The following is a 13,856-nucleotide window of genomic DNA, read 5'->3' on the forward strand; positions in this document are numbered from 1 at the left end:
AGTGCAACATTTATTGAGCATGAGTCAAAGACTTACCAATACATATCACAGTAGAGCTGCAGAGGTAAGTCGTCTATTCGATTAATAATAAATTAACCTCAACTATTGTGATTATTGATGAATCGTTAAAATCTTTTTTTCATGGAAATGGCAGAAAATGCTGTTTTTGCCTTTCCTGCTTTTTTAATTGTTATATCATATTAAACTGAATATCTTTGGGGTTTGGACAGACATCGCCTTGGACTCTGAGAAACTGGGATCTTTCAACATTTCACAGAGAAAATGATGAATTGATAATTCAATATAAATGTTTCAGACGTATAAAGGAGCTTTCCTGCAATTCCCAGACTGCAGTGGGCTTTGTGCTTTGACAGGAAGGTCTTTTCACAGCCCACAGCAACCAAGAGCATTAAAACACAAGGCCATGGGGCACACTAGTGTTGGACACAGCACTAATGGAATTCATTTGCAGACAAATGCGAGGTACGTGACCACGACGTATAGTTGATTCATGCTTCCCTTCAGGCGGTCAAGAGAAACACTTTCAGATTTAATGCACAGCACAGCCCTCTTCTTTTCTTCCTCTTCTGCTGTTCTCTCAGAAGCACAAGATGTCTTTTTTTTGTGTTGTGAAAAGGAGAGGAGAACACTCAGTTTCCTCCGGATCCCTGCTGTTGATAAAATGAGCGCTAGAGTACTCATGAAGACCCTGCGTACACCATGTGGGCCTGTGCATCTAAGTATAGTAAATCGGCTCGAGAGCGCATGCAGCACTTGTGCATCTACACAAACATCTTTCAAGAACAATGAAGCCTCAGGTGATTACACAGCATGACATAAGTAACGTCTCTTAGAGTTCAAGTGGAATAAAAAACGGAGAAGAACGGAGCAGATTTAGCTCTGGTGGAACATTATCTAGAGCTCTGCTGTTTGTCTGTTCAGCTGGCCGTCGCGAGGAGGAAAGCAAACATGTAAATCCACGCTCAAACACATCAAGCTGTCTCATTTACATTTCTGTTTGGCTGTGTCTCCTTCTGTTATCTACTATTTCCCGATTTTTGAGGATTACTCCTGTTTTTCTCTCTCTAAATCCAACTTCTCTGCATCTTATATTAGGTATAATATGTCAAAACAGTTCTGCATTTAAAAAATATGATTGATACTTAAAGGACTTCAGCTGCTAATACTTTCGAATCAGGACGAATACATTTGTATTTAATGGTCGAAAGTGCTGCTTAAGTGCCGTCACAGCCATTCCCCAACTGCAATGACGGTGCAGAGACATTTAGGGCCCATCCACACGCAGCCGGCGTTATCGGAGCCTGAAAACGGTATCTTTTGAAACCGGGTCCCAGAGTGGGAAGATCTGAAAACGCCCCCCATGGCGTTATCGTCTGGACCGCGTAACCATGTTACTTTGTTTAACGATGCTGTCATCACCCAACCTCCGGCCTCTAACCGGCGTCACATAACAACAACAACAGTGCTGCATAAGAGGAGAGGGACGATAGACTGTAGTATACTGAACTGAGCGTATGTATGCAGAATGATTCGTGCATCACCACAAATCACTCTCCAATAACACCAGAAATGGTTCGCTAGATTTCTCTCTAGGATGGAAGAGGATCCATCCACACGCAGCCTGCGTTATTGGAGCCTGAAAACGGTATTTTTTTCTCTCTCTCTCTCTCTCTCTCTCTCTCTCTCTCTCTCTCTCTCTCTCTCTCTCTCTCTCTCTCTCTCTCTCTCTCTCTCTCTCTCTCTCTCTCTCTCTCTCTCTCTCTCTCTCTCTCTCTCTCTCTCTCTCTCTCTCTCTCTCTCTCTCTCTCTCTCTCTCTCTCTCTCTCTCTCTCTCTCTCTCTCTCTCTCTCTCTCTCTCTCTCTCTCTCTCTCTCTCTCTCTCTCTCTCTCTCTCTCTCTCTCTCTCTCTCTCTCTCTTCCTGTCTCCATTATTGTCTCTCTTGCCTCCCTCAATAAGTGGGAGCCACCTCCACACTGTGTTCTTCATCCCACTGTGAGAGAAAGAGGGGGAGAAAGAGACGGAGAGGGGGGAGAAAATGAAACTTCAGATTTTCTCTCATTTGCAGGATTGGCCTTTCACAGCAGATCTGTGGATGCATTTTGTTCAGAAGCATTAACTGTCTCTGTGAGGAAAGTGAAGGCTACATAATAAAGGGACAGCATTCAGAACGACGTCTCTCGCACACACACTAACACACAGTGGTTATTGGTGGTAAGTGAGTGATCTATATGAGTGCAGCATGGTTAATGTGGTAATGATATTTCCACTCAGGACACAGCGGTGCCTGGCTCCTCACTGGCCCATCTGCACCAGTTAGCCGCTCTAATTTTAGCCCCAGCGATCGGAGGGCAGCGGTGAAGGCCGGGTGCCGTGGCTCATTTAGACCCAGGCTTAATGAAAGAACATGTTTCTCTCTCACATACAGACATGCAAAAATTGACTCATTATGTGCATGTGTGTATGAGTGCACGAGAGAGTGTGTGTGTATGTGTGTGTAAGAAAGATTTACAGAAACTGATGTTGTATGTGGAAAACATAAATGCATGTTTATTCAACCGTGTCTACAAATGAGAAACAGACACATGAATCTTTTTAAATACATGTTTCAATTAGTTTATGGATTGCAAATCATTCATTTTATTGAATATTTGTTTTGTTTGATTGTTTGTCTGTGCTCTGCTGACATGTAAATTACCTGTAAATTACGAATAAGTAATAGAGTGTGGTCTCGACCTACTCTACATGTAAAGTGTCATAACTTTTGTTAGGATTTGGCACTATAAATAAAATTGAGTTGAATTGAATGTATGAAATATAATATAATAGTGTGAATTGTCTTCTGTTTGGATCAGTATTTTTTTCGTGTATTACATTCTTATACAACTTACTTGTGTACTTCAATTCCAGCATTTAATGGAGGAGCTTATTTTATTGTATTTTCATTTGTTCAGCATCATCCAATCTTAAATTTCTCCCCACAATTTCAACGGACTCAAATTTAATCTTAAAACAAACATACTTACAACGACAATGTTAACATGCTGATGTTTAGCGGGAAAACTGTTTACTATGGTCACCATGGTTAACATGGCAAATTAACACGATGCTGTTGTATTTACGGAGTTATTAAAATTTATCCTGAGAGCAACGTGATCAGTAACAAATTTCATGGCAATCATTCGACGTCATCCTTTAATGTGGGCCATGAATGTAATGGTTATCCATCCCAAAGTAGTTTGAGGTGTTCTTGTTCTATTCAGACACTGTTTTAAACGAGCCGTCAGGACTTCTGCGCGGTTGTGATGTCACAACTATACTATAGGTAGAAGGTGCAGCTACAGTGCCCTTACAGTCATTCCCCGGCTGCAATGACGGTGCAGACGCAAGGCACAGAAACGCTGACCAATCAGAGCAGACCGGACTTAAAGGCGCTAAAACTGAGCGCTTCAGACAGAGAGTAAATACAGGTATAGTCAGACAGACAGTATGGGTAAAATAATGTTTATTTTCAACATTAAAGCCTGTAAACATGTTGTGGTAGAAATCCTAAATACGTAAGTATGAACCTGAAAGAGCATGATATGGGACCTTTAAACTCTCATTAGGCCCCTGCAGTGAGTGACAGGCGACACCTTTCTCTAACGTACCTTTAAGCTGCCTTTAATTCCTTCATTCACCAAAGCAAAGAGCAGATATCTCATATTTACTTTGCATGTGCTTAGGCTAAACTACAAGGACTGGCCCAACTGACACGATAGGCACCTTCATCTGAATGAAGAGGCCCACTCCGTTGTCCAACCTCCATCAATGAAACCTGCAGAACTTACTTTTCAGCTTAAAAATACTGAAAATCAGACAAGAAGAAATGGCATTTTTCGCTATGGAATATAAAATTCCCCAAGGTCCTAGAAAAGCAGTGAACTCAGTATGATTACCCCTCTGATCCAAATATCTTAATTCATTTGGTTCAAAATGATTGCATTAGTTAATGCACTGCATTAGTGTTTTGATGGAAATAACCACTTTTATTGAAATCGATTTGAATAGGTTTTTAACACTGCATGCTGCCTCTCTGTTTCACTTCAATGCATCTGTGTGGATTTAGGCACTTATGGTGGTTATTGTGTTTGTGTGTGCACTACACAGCCGTCTGAGGTCACCACAGGTCAAAAATTGTTCCTGTCTTAGATCAATTCCTCTTATATATGCGGCCGACTCTGAGCATCAGTTGATTTCCCACCCACACACACACGCACACACATACACACGGAGGTCAGAAAAGTGTCACCTTTGCTTACCTGGTCTCCCGGGTGACAAGGAAGAAGCTGTCATCGGGGGCATCGATCCAGTTTGGGCGTCTCTTGCGGATCATCACTCCACCTCGAGTGTTTCCACTGCTGCTGCTGCGTCCGTTATGCTGCAAAAAGACAATTACATATAATTCTATTACAATAAGCGGTGATGCAGAAATGGGCTTGTATGAAGTGTTTATCTATAGTCAGTGTTTCATCTACAGTGGACGGCGGTCAGCATGTTCCCATTTTGGAGATGCAGTGACGAGTGGTTAAGCAAATTAAGCAATGTACTGTACTGCTGTGGAGGGCCGCAGCAGCTTTTTTAGCGTATTTTAGCCACCTAAAAAAATAATAATAATAACTTAAAGGTACACTATATTTAGAAGATTTTTACCACTTAACTTTTCCATCACATAGGTCTCGATACGTTTATGCATAGGATGAAGCTGTTCTATCTTCTCGCCAAAGCAACCAGACTCCGTTCAGAAAAACAGTCATTTTACATCGCAGGAAACGGGAGTTGCCGCTCTACCGCTGCCTCGATCTGTTAGTTTGTTTGTGTTATTGTGTGACTTTGTTGTTTTTTAAGGGTTATGAGCTAATAAAACTCACAAACAAACTAGCTGATCGAGGCAGCCGTAGAGCAGCAAAGTAGCGGCAAGCAGAGTCTGGTGGCTTTGAAGAGAGCATAGCGCTTCCCTCACGTAAACTTAAACAGGGCTGTGTGATGCAAGAAAGACATGAAAATAGTCTAAATATAGCATACACTTCAGAATCATAAATATTTTAAATACTTTAATAATACCAGGGGGAAATTATTTTCTTTTCAAACTCCACCTATACAAACAAAATATTTAACAGCAACATTATTATACAGATAACATGTACATGTTAAAACAGAAATATAAAACACTGTATATATATCTATATATATATATCTATATTGCTGAATCACGCGTTTGTCTTCTTTGTGCAGCACTTTGCATCAAGCGCTCTGATTGGCTGTTTAACACAACAGGAAACAGTAATTCCCTGTCAAAATAAGACACGCTACACAGATAAATAAAACTCAAACACGATAAAAACGGAATCAAAACGTTTTTCTAAAAAAATCTATATAAAAAATCTGATTTTGCAGTCGATATATATAAAATTTCAAATTTCAAATGGTAATATATACAGATCAAAAGTATTGTAATAACGTGCAAAGTACCGTAAAATGTGCAAAGAACAGATTTTTTTAGGGATACAGCTTTTTTTGAGGTGATTAGAAAACATTTATCTGCTGCCCCCATCCACAGCAGTACATTTCTTAGCTTGTGTGTCTGTACTCCTGCCTGTTTCTCCAAACTGGGCCCGTGTCGATGCCATCTAATGTAGCTAACTTAGTGACTATGGATAAATACCTTGTAGAACCCCTCTTAAAAAAAAAAAATCAAACTATCCCTTTAATCCCTTTAAAAGAAGAGCAAAGACACCTACCAGGAGGGGTCCACCTGTTGTACCAGGGTTATCTGCAAAAACAGGAGAGAGGTGCAAAGTGTACGCGTTAGGGAATCTGTCACTTGTGAATAGTATTGATGAGTTTTTTGTCCTAATTGCAAGTGGTGCAACAAATGACTGTGTTTCAATTGCAGTAGAAATAGTGAAGTTACCAATAAAAAACAAAGTGTCAGACTGAAGTTGAATCATCCAAATTATCCAAATGACCCCCATCTGCTGATTCGTTTTCATTAGAATTAGTTGTCATTCTCTCCAACGAGCTAGTTTAGATAAGAAAAAGGTTATCAACTCCGGGTGTATTTCCACTAATTTGATTTTTTTATCAAGCAAAAGGATGACAAGGACATTGGATATAAACACTGTTGGTCCCCAAGGGGCACTCACATCATAGTAACTCAGTTAAAAAGCAAGACGGGACGCATTTTCCAATTTTCGGGGGGGTTAACAGAAACAAGTGATGATTTTTTTATTATTATTATTTTTTTGCTTCTATGCAGGATTAAGTTAAGCATTAACATAATTACTTTTGTGGGTCAAAAAAAAAGAAAGAAAGACAAGAAATACGTGCGTGTGCGTTTACCTGCGCGCCTGTCCGGCTCAGCCCGGCTGTGGTGATGGTAGCTGCGTTTTCCCAGCATGCCGTGGGGGCCGTGCGGGAGAGAGGAGAGGAGGCGTCGAGGGGGAGGCGTCTGCAGGCCCTGGGTGCGGTGGGAGCGAGGGGCGTGGGCCGCTGGACGGGACTCTGGAAAGAGACACCACACTGGAGCTGCATCAACTGGCTCCTGCAGACCATCTGAATCATTTCTGCCCACATCCCTCTGATTGAACAGTTATCCGGTGCAATTTAAACGTCTCAAACACTTTTTATTATTATTCTGCGGGTTCATTTTACCTAGAAACTGCAGGACACTGGTCAGAGTGCTCCTCTGGGCGGCTCTGATTTTGGGTAGGCGAGTCCCCTGCCCTTCCGACACCCTTAACATGTCTAAACCAAACACACACACACATACACACAATTTACAAACCAGTGCAGTGTCTTAGTTATTGTGTAACCTTCGTGTCTACTGATATACAACATGTATATAAAAGCAGTCCTAACTGTTGTTAAAAAAAGAAAAGAAAAGGTAATCTATCAGGATATTTTATGTGAATGAAATGACCTATTTTAATGTTTTCAAATGAATGATGCATGAGTGGATTCAAGTGTGAAAATGACTGAGGTGTTAATGTGGTGACTTACTTTCACGGATGGTATGTCCACTAAAAAATAATCTATGCATCTACTCACATGCGCAGAGAAATGTAAGAGCATGCACACATACACAAAAACCCCCATCGTAAACACACATTAAACTATGAAGGCAGGCACAAGGTTGACTCCATGCGTGGGAGGGTGGGGGGGTTGGGGTCTTTATGGTTCCTTTGAGTGTGGTGGAGTTGATGGACAGATAACACGGGACACATGAAGCACAAGGACTCGGAAGAGATGCTTTCAGGTGTGACTTTATTGGAGGTCTACTCTCACACTCACACAGTGATGAAAGAAACAAAGAGCAAAAAAGAGGTAGAAGATGAGAATGTTGCGACAGTTGTTAGAAAATGAAGGACAAGGCGGCGAAAGTGGAGGGGGAGGAATGGCTCTGATCTTGGCAAATCCTGTGTGCAGGATTTACACGCGAGAACACGATGGATTGACACGAGCAGTGCATGAACACAGGAGAACAGCTGAATGGATGGTATGGCGAGGGACCATCCGAGAGGACATGGTCCAGGTGACGGGTAAGCCTGATCTACAGTGGGAGGTGCAGCCAGCAGCAAAGAAGTCAAAAGCAGCTAGTTAAATAAAAGTAAAAGGTCCTTACTTCAGCTTTGACCTTCCTTCTTTCAAGTTTTATCAGTCCAGATCTGTCTAAAGCTCTTCATCACAACAAACAATTCATTTGGTCTAACACACATGATTAACAGCATGAAAAATGAGTGCGCAAAAGGGAACAAAAGAAAAGTGATGGCCAACACACTGAAGCTGAAGTTAAGTATTTACAATAAACATTCGTGGCCGAGACAACTCGTTCTGCCATGACAGCACAGAGGGGGCACGCCTGGACCAGGGGCGCCGTGCAAAATAGAGCTTCTCTTAGTAAAATACATTTTCTCTACATCTAACTTCAGCAAGTACACGGCTCAGACTAGAATATGAGTTCTACTAGATTACTTGTTAATGACGTGTGTTTTAAAAGTGTGTGCTTGTGTAGAATAGCCCTGTTTAACCAATACACCTTTGTGTATAACTCTAACAATGGCTTTCAGTTCACAGTGACCACAGAGCTGTAACAGATAAAACAATGAAAAATAAAATAAAAAATACAAAAACACGAATGAAAAGATGATCAAAACTCAAAGTTATGAGGACAGGCAGTCTTTATTGGAAACAGGGGATGGGAGAATACAAAAACCAAAATAATAATAATAACAATAATAATAAAAACAGAGAGAGAGACAGACGGGGGAGGGCGGGGGCAGAGGCGGGCAGAGATGGGGGTTGATGGTGGGGGAGTCAGGGTGAGGAAGGGTGGTGAGTGAGTGTGTGTGTGTGTGTGTGTTTCTGTATGTCTGCAGGTGTGTGTGTGTCCATGTGGCAGAAGTTAGGAGGAATTGAAAGAGCTCTTACACTCTGCCTTTATGGCCCCACAGTTAATGGGGACAAAGGGCCGGCGCGCAGCACGGCGCAGCCTGATGATGTCACGGCACATGTGCCGGGCCAGCTTGGTGAGGCGGGTGGCCTGCAGCAGGAAAGCCTGCTTGGTCTTCATGGAGGACTTGGGGCTGCCGCTGTTTCGCATCGGCACCATGTGGTTGGACTGGCGGGGAGCGTGACCCCGTGAGCGAGGCTCCTGGGAGGGAAGGAGGGACAGAGACAGAAATGGAAGCTGAATATAGTTGGACTGATGACGGCCCATCGACAAACCATTTAGTTGCTCTGAAAAGTGCTTTTGAATTCCTTTATTTTCAATCTACTTTCAATCTTCTTATTAGGAGCGACTTCCTGCCAACTTTGAACTATGATTGTCTTATTTAATCTCAAATATTTTTCCAGATTTGAAGCATATTTCAAATTTTTTTTAAACGAATGTTCGCCCATAGACACAGTCGACTTCCAATTTATAATTTTAATAGTTGTGTTAGCTTCCTTTGTTTCCAGAGGTTGGAAAAAGAACATCAAGATGGTTCGTTTAGTAATATTTGTGACAAATATCACAAATAAGACAAACAACTTCTGAGGATAGTTTTAGGAAACAGCTCAAAACGTATTTTCCTGATTGTGCTTTTACGTCATTTTGCCTTACCCTAACATCGTTATTTGATATTTCATTTATATTTCCTCATATGTTTTATGAGTTTTATATATCTTTAAATCATTTCAATCAACTTGTTTTTATTTCTAATATCTTTTTTAAATCTATTTAGGATTTTATCATTTAACCGTTTTTGCTCCTTGCGTCTGTTTTAATATCCGTCTTGTTTCTCTCGTAAACTAGTTTGAGCTGCATTTTGTTTTATGAAACATACTTTATAAATAAAGTTCATTATTATTAGTCTGTTTCTAATTTATGATGTTGTGTTTCGACACAAAAATAACAAAAACATAAATTCAAATAAGTCTCTTTTCTATTCCACTGGCCTCCACATCAGAATGCATTTTATTTTGAAAGTTGGCTAAGAAGTGTCAAAGAAAAAAAATATATTGTACCAACTTGTCACACTTAATAAGGTGTTCAAACTGTATCACCACGTAAAGAGGTTGACAGCTGTTTATACGAACAAAACCCCAAACGTTTTAGGTTTTAAATAAAAACTCATGAAAAACGGTTACCTGTTTATAACAAAGCACACCGAGCTGAAACTAATACCACAATAAATCCAACCTTCATGAAGGTGAATGTGTTCAGCGAGGTGTTGACTCAACTGTACGCTCATTTTGGAGGCAGCAGATTGTTCTTACACACAGAGTTGATTCTGTTATTTCATCCAGCCTGTTTACGTCAACCACAGCCTCCAAAATGACCGTAACGTTGAATCGGCACCCAATTATAAAACACTTAAAACAAAATGTATTTTAGATTAAATTATATTCTTCATAACAGAAGGATGTTTTAGCAGGCCTGTTGTATTAGACCGCATTAGATAACAGACGGCTGTTTGAGTTCACATAAAGTTGGATATACCCTTTTTTCACAGCAGTGAACAGTGTAATAAATAAGTAATGTTAATAATGGCTAATAAAATTTATATTAGCCAGCCTATGCATGCAGCCTCGCACATTTGTAATCATTCTCTGAATTACGTCATATGCAAATTGATCCCCAACAAAGAAACTCTGCAGAACAACAATTGACCTCCAGAAAAGAAATGCTGCAATAGGAAGCAAAAACATACCATATTCATTTGTATAATTTCCTTAAAAATAATCATTTACGAAAGAGTTCTGAAAGGAAGCTTAAACAAGCTCTGGAGAATAACCTGGGCTTAACTTTTACACCTGAAACCATGTTAAACATCATAAACCAAAGAAGCCTGTGAATATTCTCATTTGTCCAGCTCGTCGTTATCCCCAAATAAACCCAAGAAAGAAATTGTTGCTTTAAATCTTTGTTTAGTGTTTTCAAAAAGACTTTTAAGAAGACTGATAAACCAGAGGTCATAAACTGGATCAAATCCCTGTCCCTAACTCTCTCTGGAAAAGATTTCTTAGATTATTAAAGTTAAACGATCACTCTTTGAAAACATTAAAGGCCTTTTTATAGAATATCTAGGGAACTGAAGTAATGTGCATGTGGAGAGTGAGGTTTAAGTGTAAGTACAGTTACCTATTTCGAACTTTTTTAAACAGACACATTATATTTTTACTTTTTCCTCTCCCTTTTCCTTTCTCCTTGTTGATCTGTAGTGTGCAAAGATGTTTGTGGTTTGAAATCATATGGTTTGAGGATGATTAATACAAATATTGATGTTGAAAAAGTATTATTTACATCACCATGAAAAGACCCGTGTGGCCTCTTTTAGTGCCATAAAATACAGGACAAGTGTTGTATTCCGGTGCCAACTGTAGACTTATAGAAACTAGGTCTCTGCACTTGGTAATGGACTTTTTTGGGCTGCCTCTCAATATGATTGTAGCCGGCTGCTAAGGCTTGTTGCATTGTAAAAGAGTCTTTTTTTTAAATAAACTAAACATGTAGGGATCCTCATCATGCTACTGCAGAGGTTTGGTGCCATTTTGAGCAGGATTTGTGGTTAAAAAAAGCCATTTTGGACGGTTCAGCGCTCCGTCCTGAGCTACACAGTGTTAGCCTCTTATGGCTGTTAGGGCGCACTCACACTGTCCGTCCGTACCGTGCTTTAGGGTACTTGTCCCCCCCCTCCCTCTGCCCCCGCGGCCCAGGCCTGTTTGTACTCACACTACCTGGGCCTCGCGCGAATGCTTCTTGCTGCCTATACGTCATCACGTCGCAACACGCATTGATTGACGTTGAGATGCGTCGCTTTGTTTACAAATCTTTCCGTAGACCTCAGAGTTTTTGCGCGTCTTGTCAACTGTTTCTGAATATTTTCATCGACCAAATCTGCAGTAAACACTCCACCTCCGCCTCACACCAACGTGAACCTTTCGCCGCCATTGTTTTAAATGTCCGCGCATGGTCCGTCCTTCTTTTTTCTATGCTCGAACAGGCCTTAACAGCTAATATGGGAGAAACAGTAAGTGATGCTTTGAGCTCACAGCATAATTGATGTCAAAACATCACCTGCATCCAGATATTGTTCTGTGTTTCATAAAAGCATCTCGTGTGTATTTGGTGATATAAATGTCATACATGAATGTTTCAGCGTTTTGATGAACTGTCGACACCCTTCTCCCCCACGACACCACATGTGTTTTACACTGACTGAGCTTACATTGGTTGCTGGAGTGGGGGAGGTCCTCTCCTCCGGGCCCTCTGCTCTGCTCGGCATCTTCAGGCCTCCGTACTTCTTCCAGTACATCCAGCAGGAAACGCAAAGGCGGCACTGCATGTTCGGAGGCCCCCATGAGTACCACTGGGCCGACTGCATGGCTGTTGATGCACAAAACGCATTGATGAAGGTTAGAAGCAGAAAACCGGTTCCAAGACACTCAGCATATTGATCTTTCACTGTCTCAAGCATCTCCTTAATGAGTTTATCGGTGTCTTAACATCGGACCACTTTGCACTCACGACGGTTATTGACTGATGACATGAACGTCTGTAGAGACTTAAACATCTGTAGAGACTCAGCACTAATGTGTTGGTAGGCAGAAAGGGAAAAAAAAAGAAAGTATATACTAGGGTTGGGATTGTGTTGCTGTTGATCATCTGTTCCGCTCCAGTTTTGTGCAAAAATCGTAAATTGAGATATTTTGAGAGTCTTTTTTTGCTCTGCTCAGAGATGGTCTGATACAAACGTAACACTGTTGCTGCTTAACAATAAAAGCTTTCTGTCACTGTGAAGCAGCTTTATGAGCTTCATGATCATATCTGGTTTAGCCTCTCTTCCCTGGTTACCAGTCGGCTACGTCTTAGACTTGATTTAGGCTGTTCCTCAGTCACGACTCAAACTAAAGGTGACCAGGCTTTTGCAGTCAGGGCGCCCTCAGTTCTTGTTTTTAGTTTTTTTTTAATGCAAGCACCTAATTTTATTTCCAACATGTCTCTTTAATGTTATTGCATTACTTAGGGGTCTTTTATTTCCATTTTAACTTGTCTTGTTGATACGGTTTGATTATATTTCACTGCATTCCTGAAATGTTTTACTCCTTTTTCAATCAAGTGCCGTATAAATAAAGCATGTTATTAATTATTATTATCATCATAATCTTCCAGTAACCATTTTTAATGATTGTAGCGAGTGCTAGCTCCTTGGTGCGCTTCGGTTGACAGCATTTAAGGTATAAAAAAACATTTAGTGTCGCAAAAGTTAGTCAATTACCGGTAATTAATTTGTCATAAGGTCGACAGCCAATACATTTTGTTAAGATATTAATTATTTAAATCATTTAAATAATTTATTATAGCAAAAATGCCAAATACTCTTTGTTTGCAGATTCTCAAAATGGGATGATTTGTACTTTTCTCTGCGTTACATCACAGTAAATTAAATATTATTACAACATGACATCACTGTGTGGAACTGATGGACCGATTGACATTTTCACTATTTTCTGACAATTTATCTAAAAAACAAAACAGCAACAACTGGTCATTTGTTATTCCCAGCAGTGTAGTAGGTCCCAATCGTGCTCACATGACAAGCAGAATAGAAAGTGAAGGGAGATATTGATCAGCGGATTAGTAACAGCCGTCAAGACAAATAAGACACGCAGGAATGCATCTCTTCCAGAGTCAGAAGAGCTCAATAGTGGAAAAAAAGAGAAACTTCTTGAGCCGCCTAACGCAGCATTTGTTCCTTTCATTTGGAATTGACCCATGTTCACGGCCCTTGTGATTTAATTTTACACTTGCCGTGCTTAAACACACACTTTCTCTCTCACACACAAACACAGGAACAAAACCCACTGTAGCAGCTCTCGCAGGCTCTGCCCCCGCCCGCTGCATGGTAGGCCCCAGGGCCCGCTCCATTCACTGTCGCCATCTTGCCATTGGTCATTGAGATCTGGTTGGGGTTGGGCTTGTTACTGTCAGAGAGACGAACAGGCGGAGGTTTAAGAAACTGACTGGACCGTCTGCAGTGTTTTAAATCAAAACATTAAGTATGCATAGAAAGCCACGATTATAGTAATGATATCAACATCTAAATGGGAATTGAAGTGACTTACTATGTGGGGATATAAACCTGCTTCAGTTTGCTCTCTGCCTCTGCTGCCTTCAGTCTCTTCTGCTCAGAGAGAAACACAGTGGATGGATTCATTAATAATCAGAAATCAACTGATGCCTGACAGTTTGACATCTCTCTACAACAACTGATAGGCATGATGGTGATAATCATTGAATGTGACAATGCAT

General features: G+C 40.8%; 1 protein-coding gene across 2 annotated transcripts in view; it reads right to left on the reverse strand.

The window, feature by feature from the left end:
- Positions 1-13,856, reverse strand: part of mta3 (metastasis associated 1 family, member 3) — a gene marked incomplete at its 3' end in the record, with an annotated part of 29,765 nt that overhangs the window by 1,765 nt on the left and 14,144 nt on the right. The window contains exons 11-18 of one of the 2 annotated variants that reach the window (XM_083932407.1): positions 13,670-13,728; positions 13,410-13,528; positions 11,773-11,930; positions 8,489-8,711; positions 6,713-6,805; positions 6,401-6,562; positions 5,800-5,831; positions 4,321-4,439 (exon numbers count right to left, since the gene is read on the reverse strand). In XM_083932407.1, the coding sequence (XP_083788533.1) occupies positions 4,321-4,439; positions 5,800-5,831; positions 6,401-6,562; positions 6,713-6,805; positions 8,489-8,711; positions 11,773-11,930; positions 13,410-13,528; positions 13,670-13,728 (965 nt within the window). Of the gene's footprint in view, positions 1-4,320; positions 4,466-5,799; positions 5,832-6,400; positions 6,563-6,712; positions 6,806-8,488; positions 8,712-11,772; positions 11,931-13,409; positions 13,529-13,669; positions 13,729-13,856 lie in introns of both variants that reach the window. The other variant, XM_083932406.1, reaches the window with a different exon arrangement.

Source organism: Echiichthys vipera (genome assembly GCF_963691815.1).
Source record: "Echiichthys vipera genome assembly, chromosome: 18".
Classification (NCBI taxonomy): Eukaryota; Metazoa; Chordata; class Actinopteri; order Perciformes; family Trachinidae; genus Echiichthys; species Echiichthys vipera.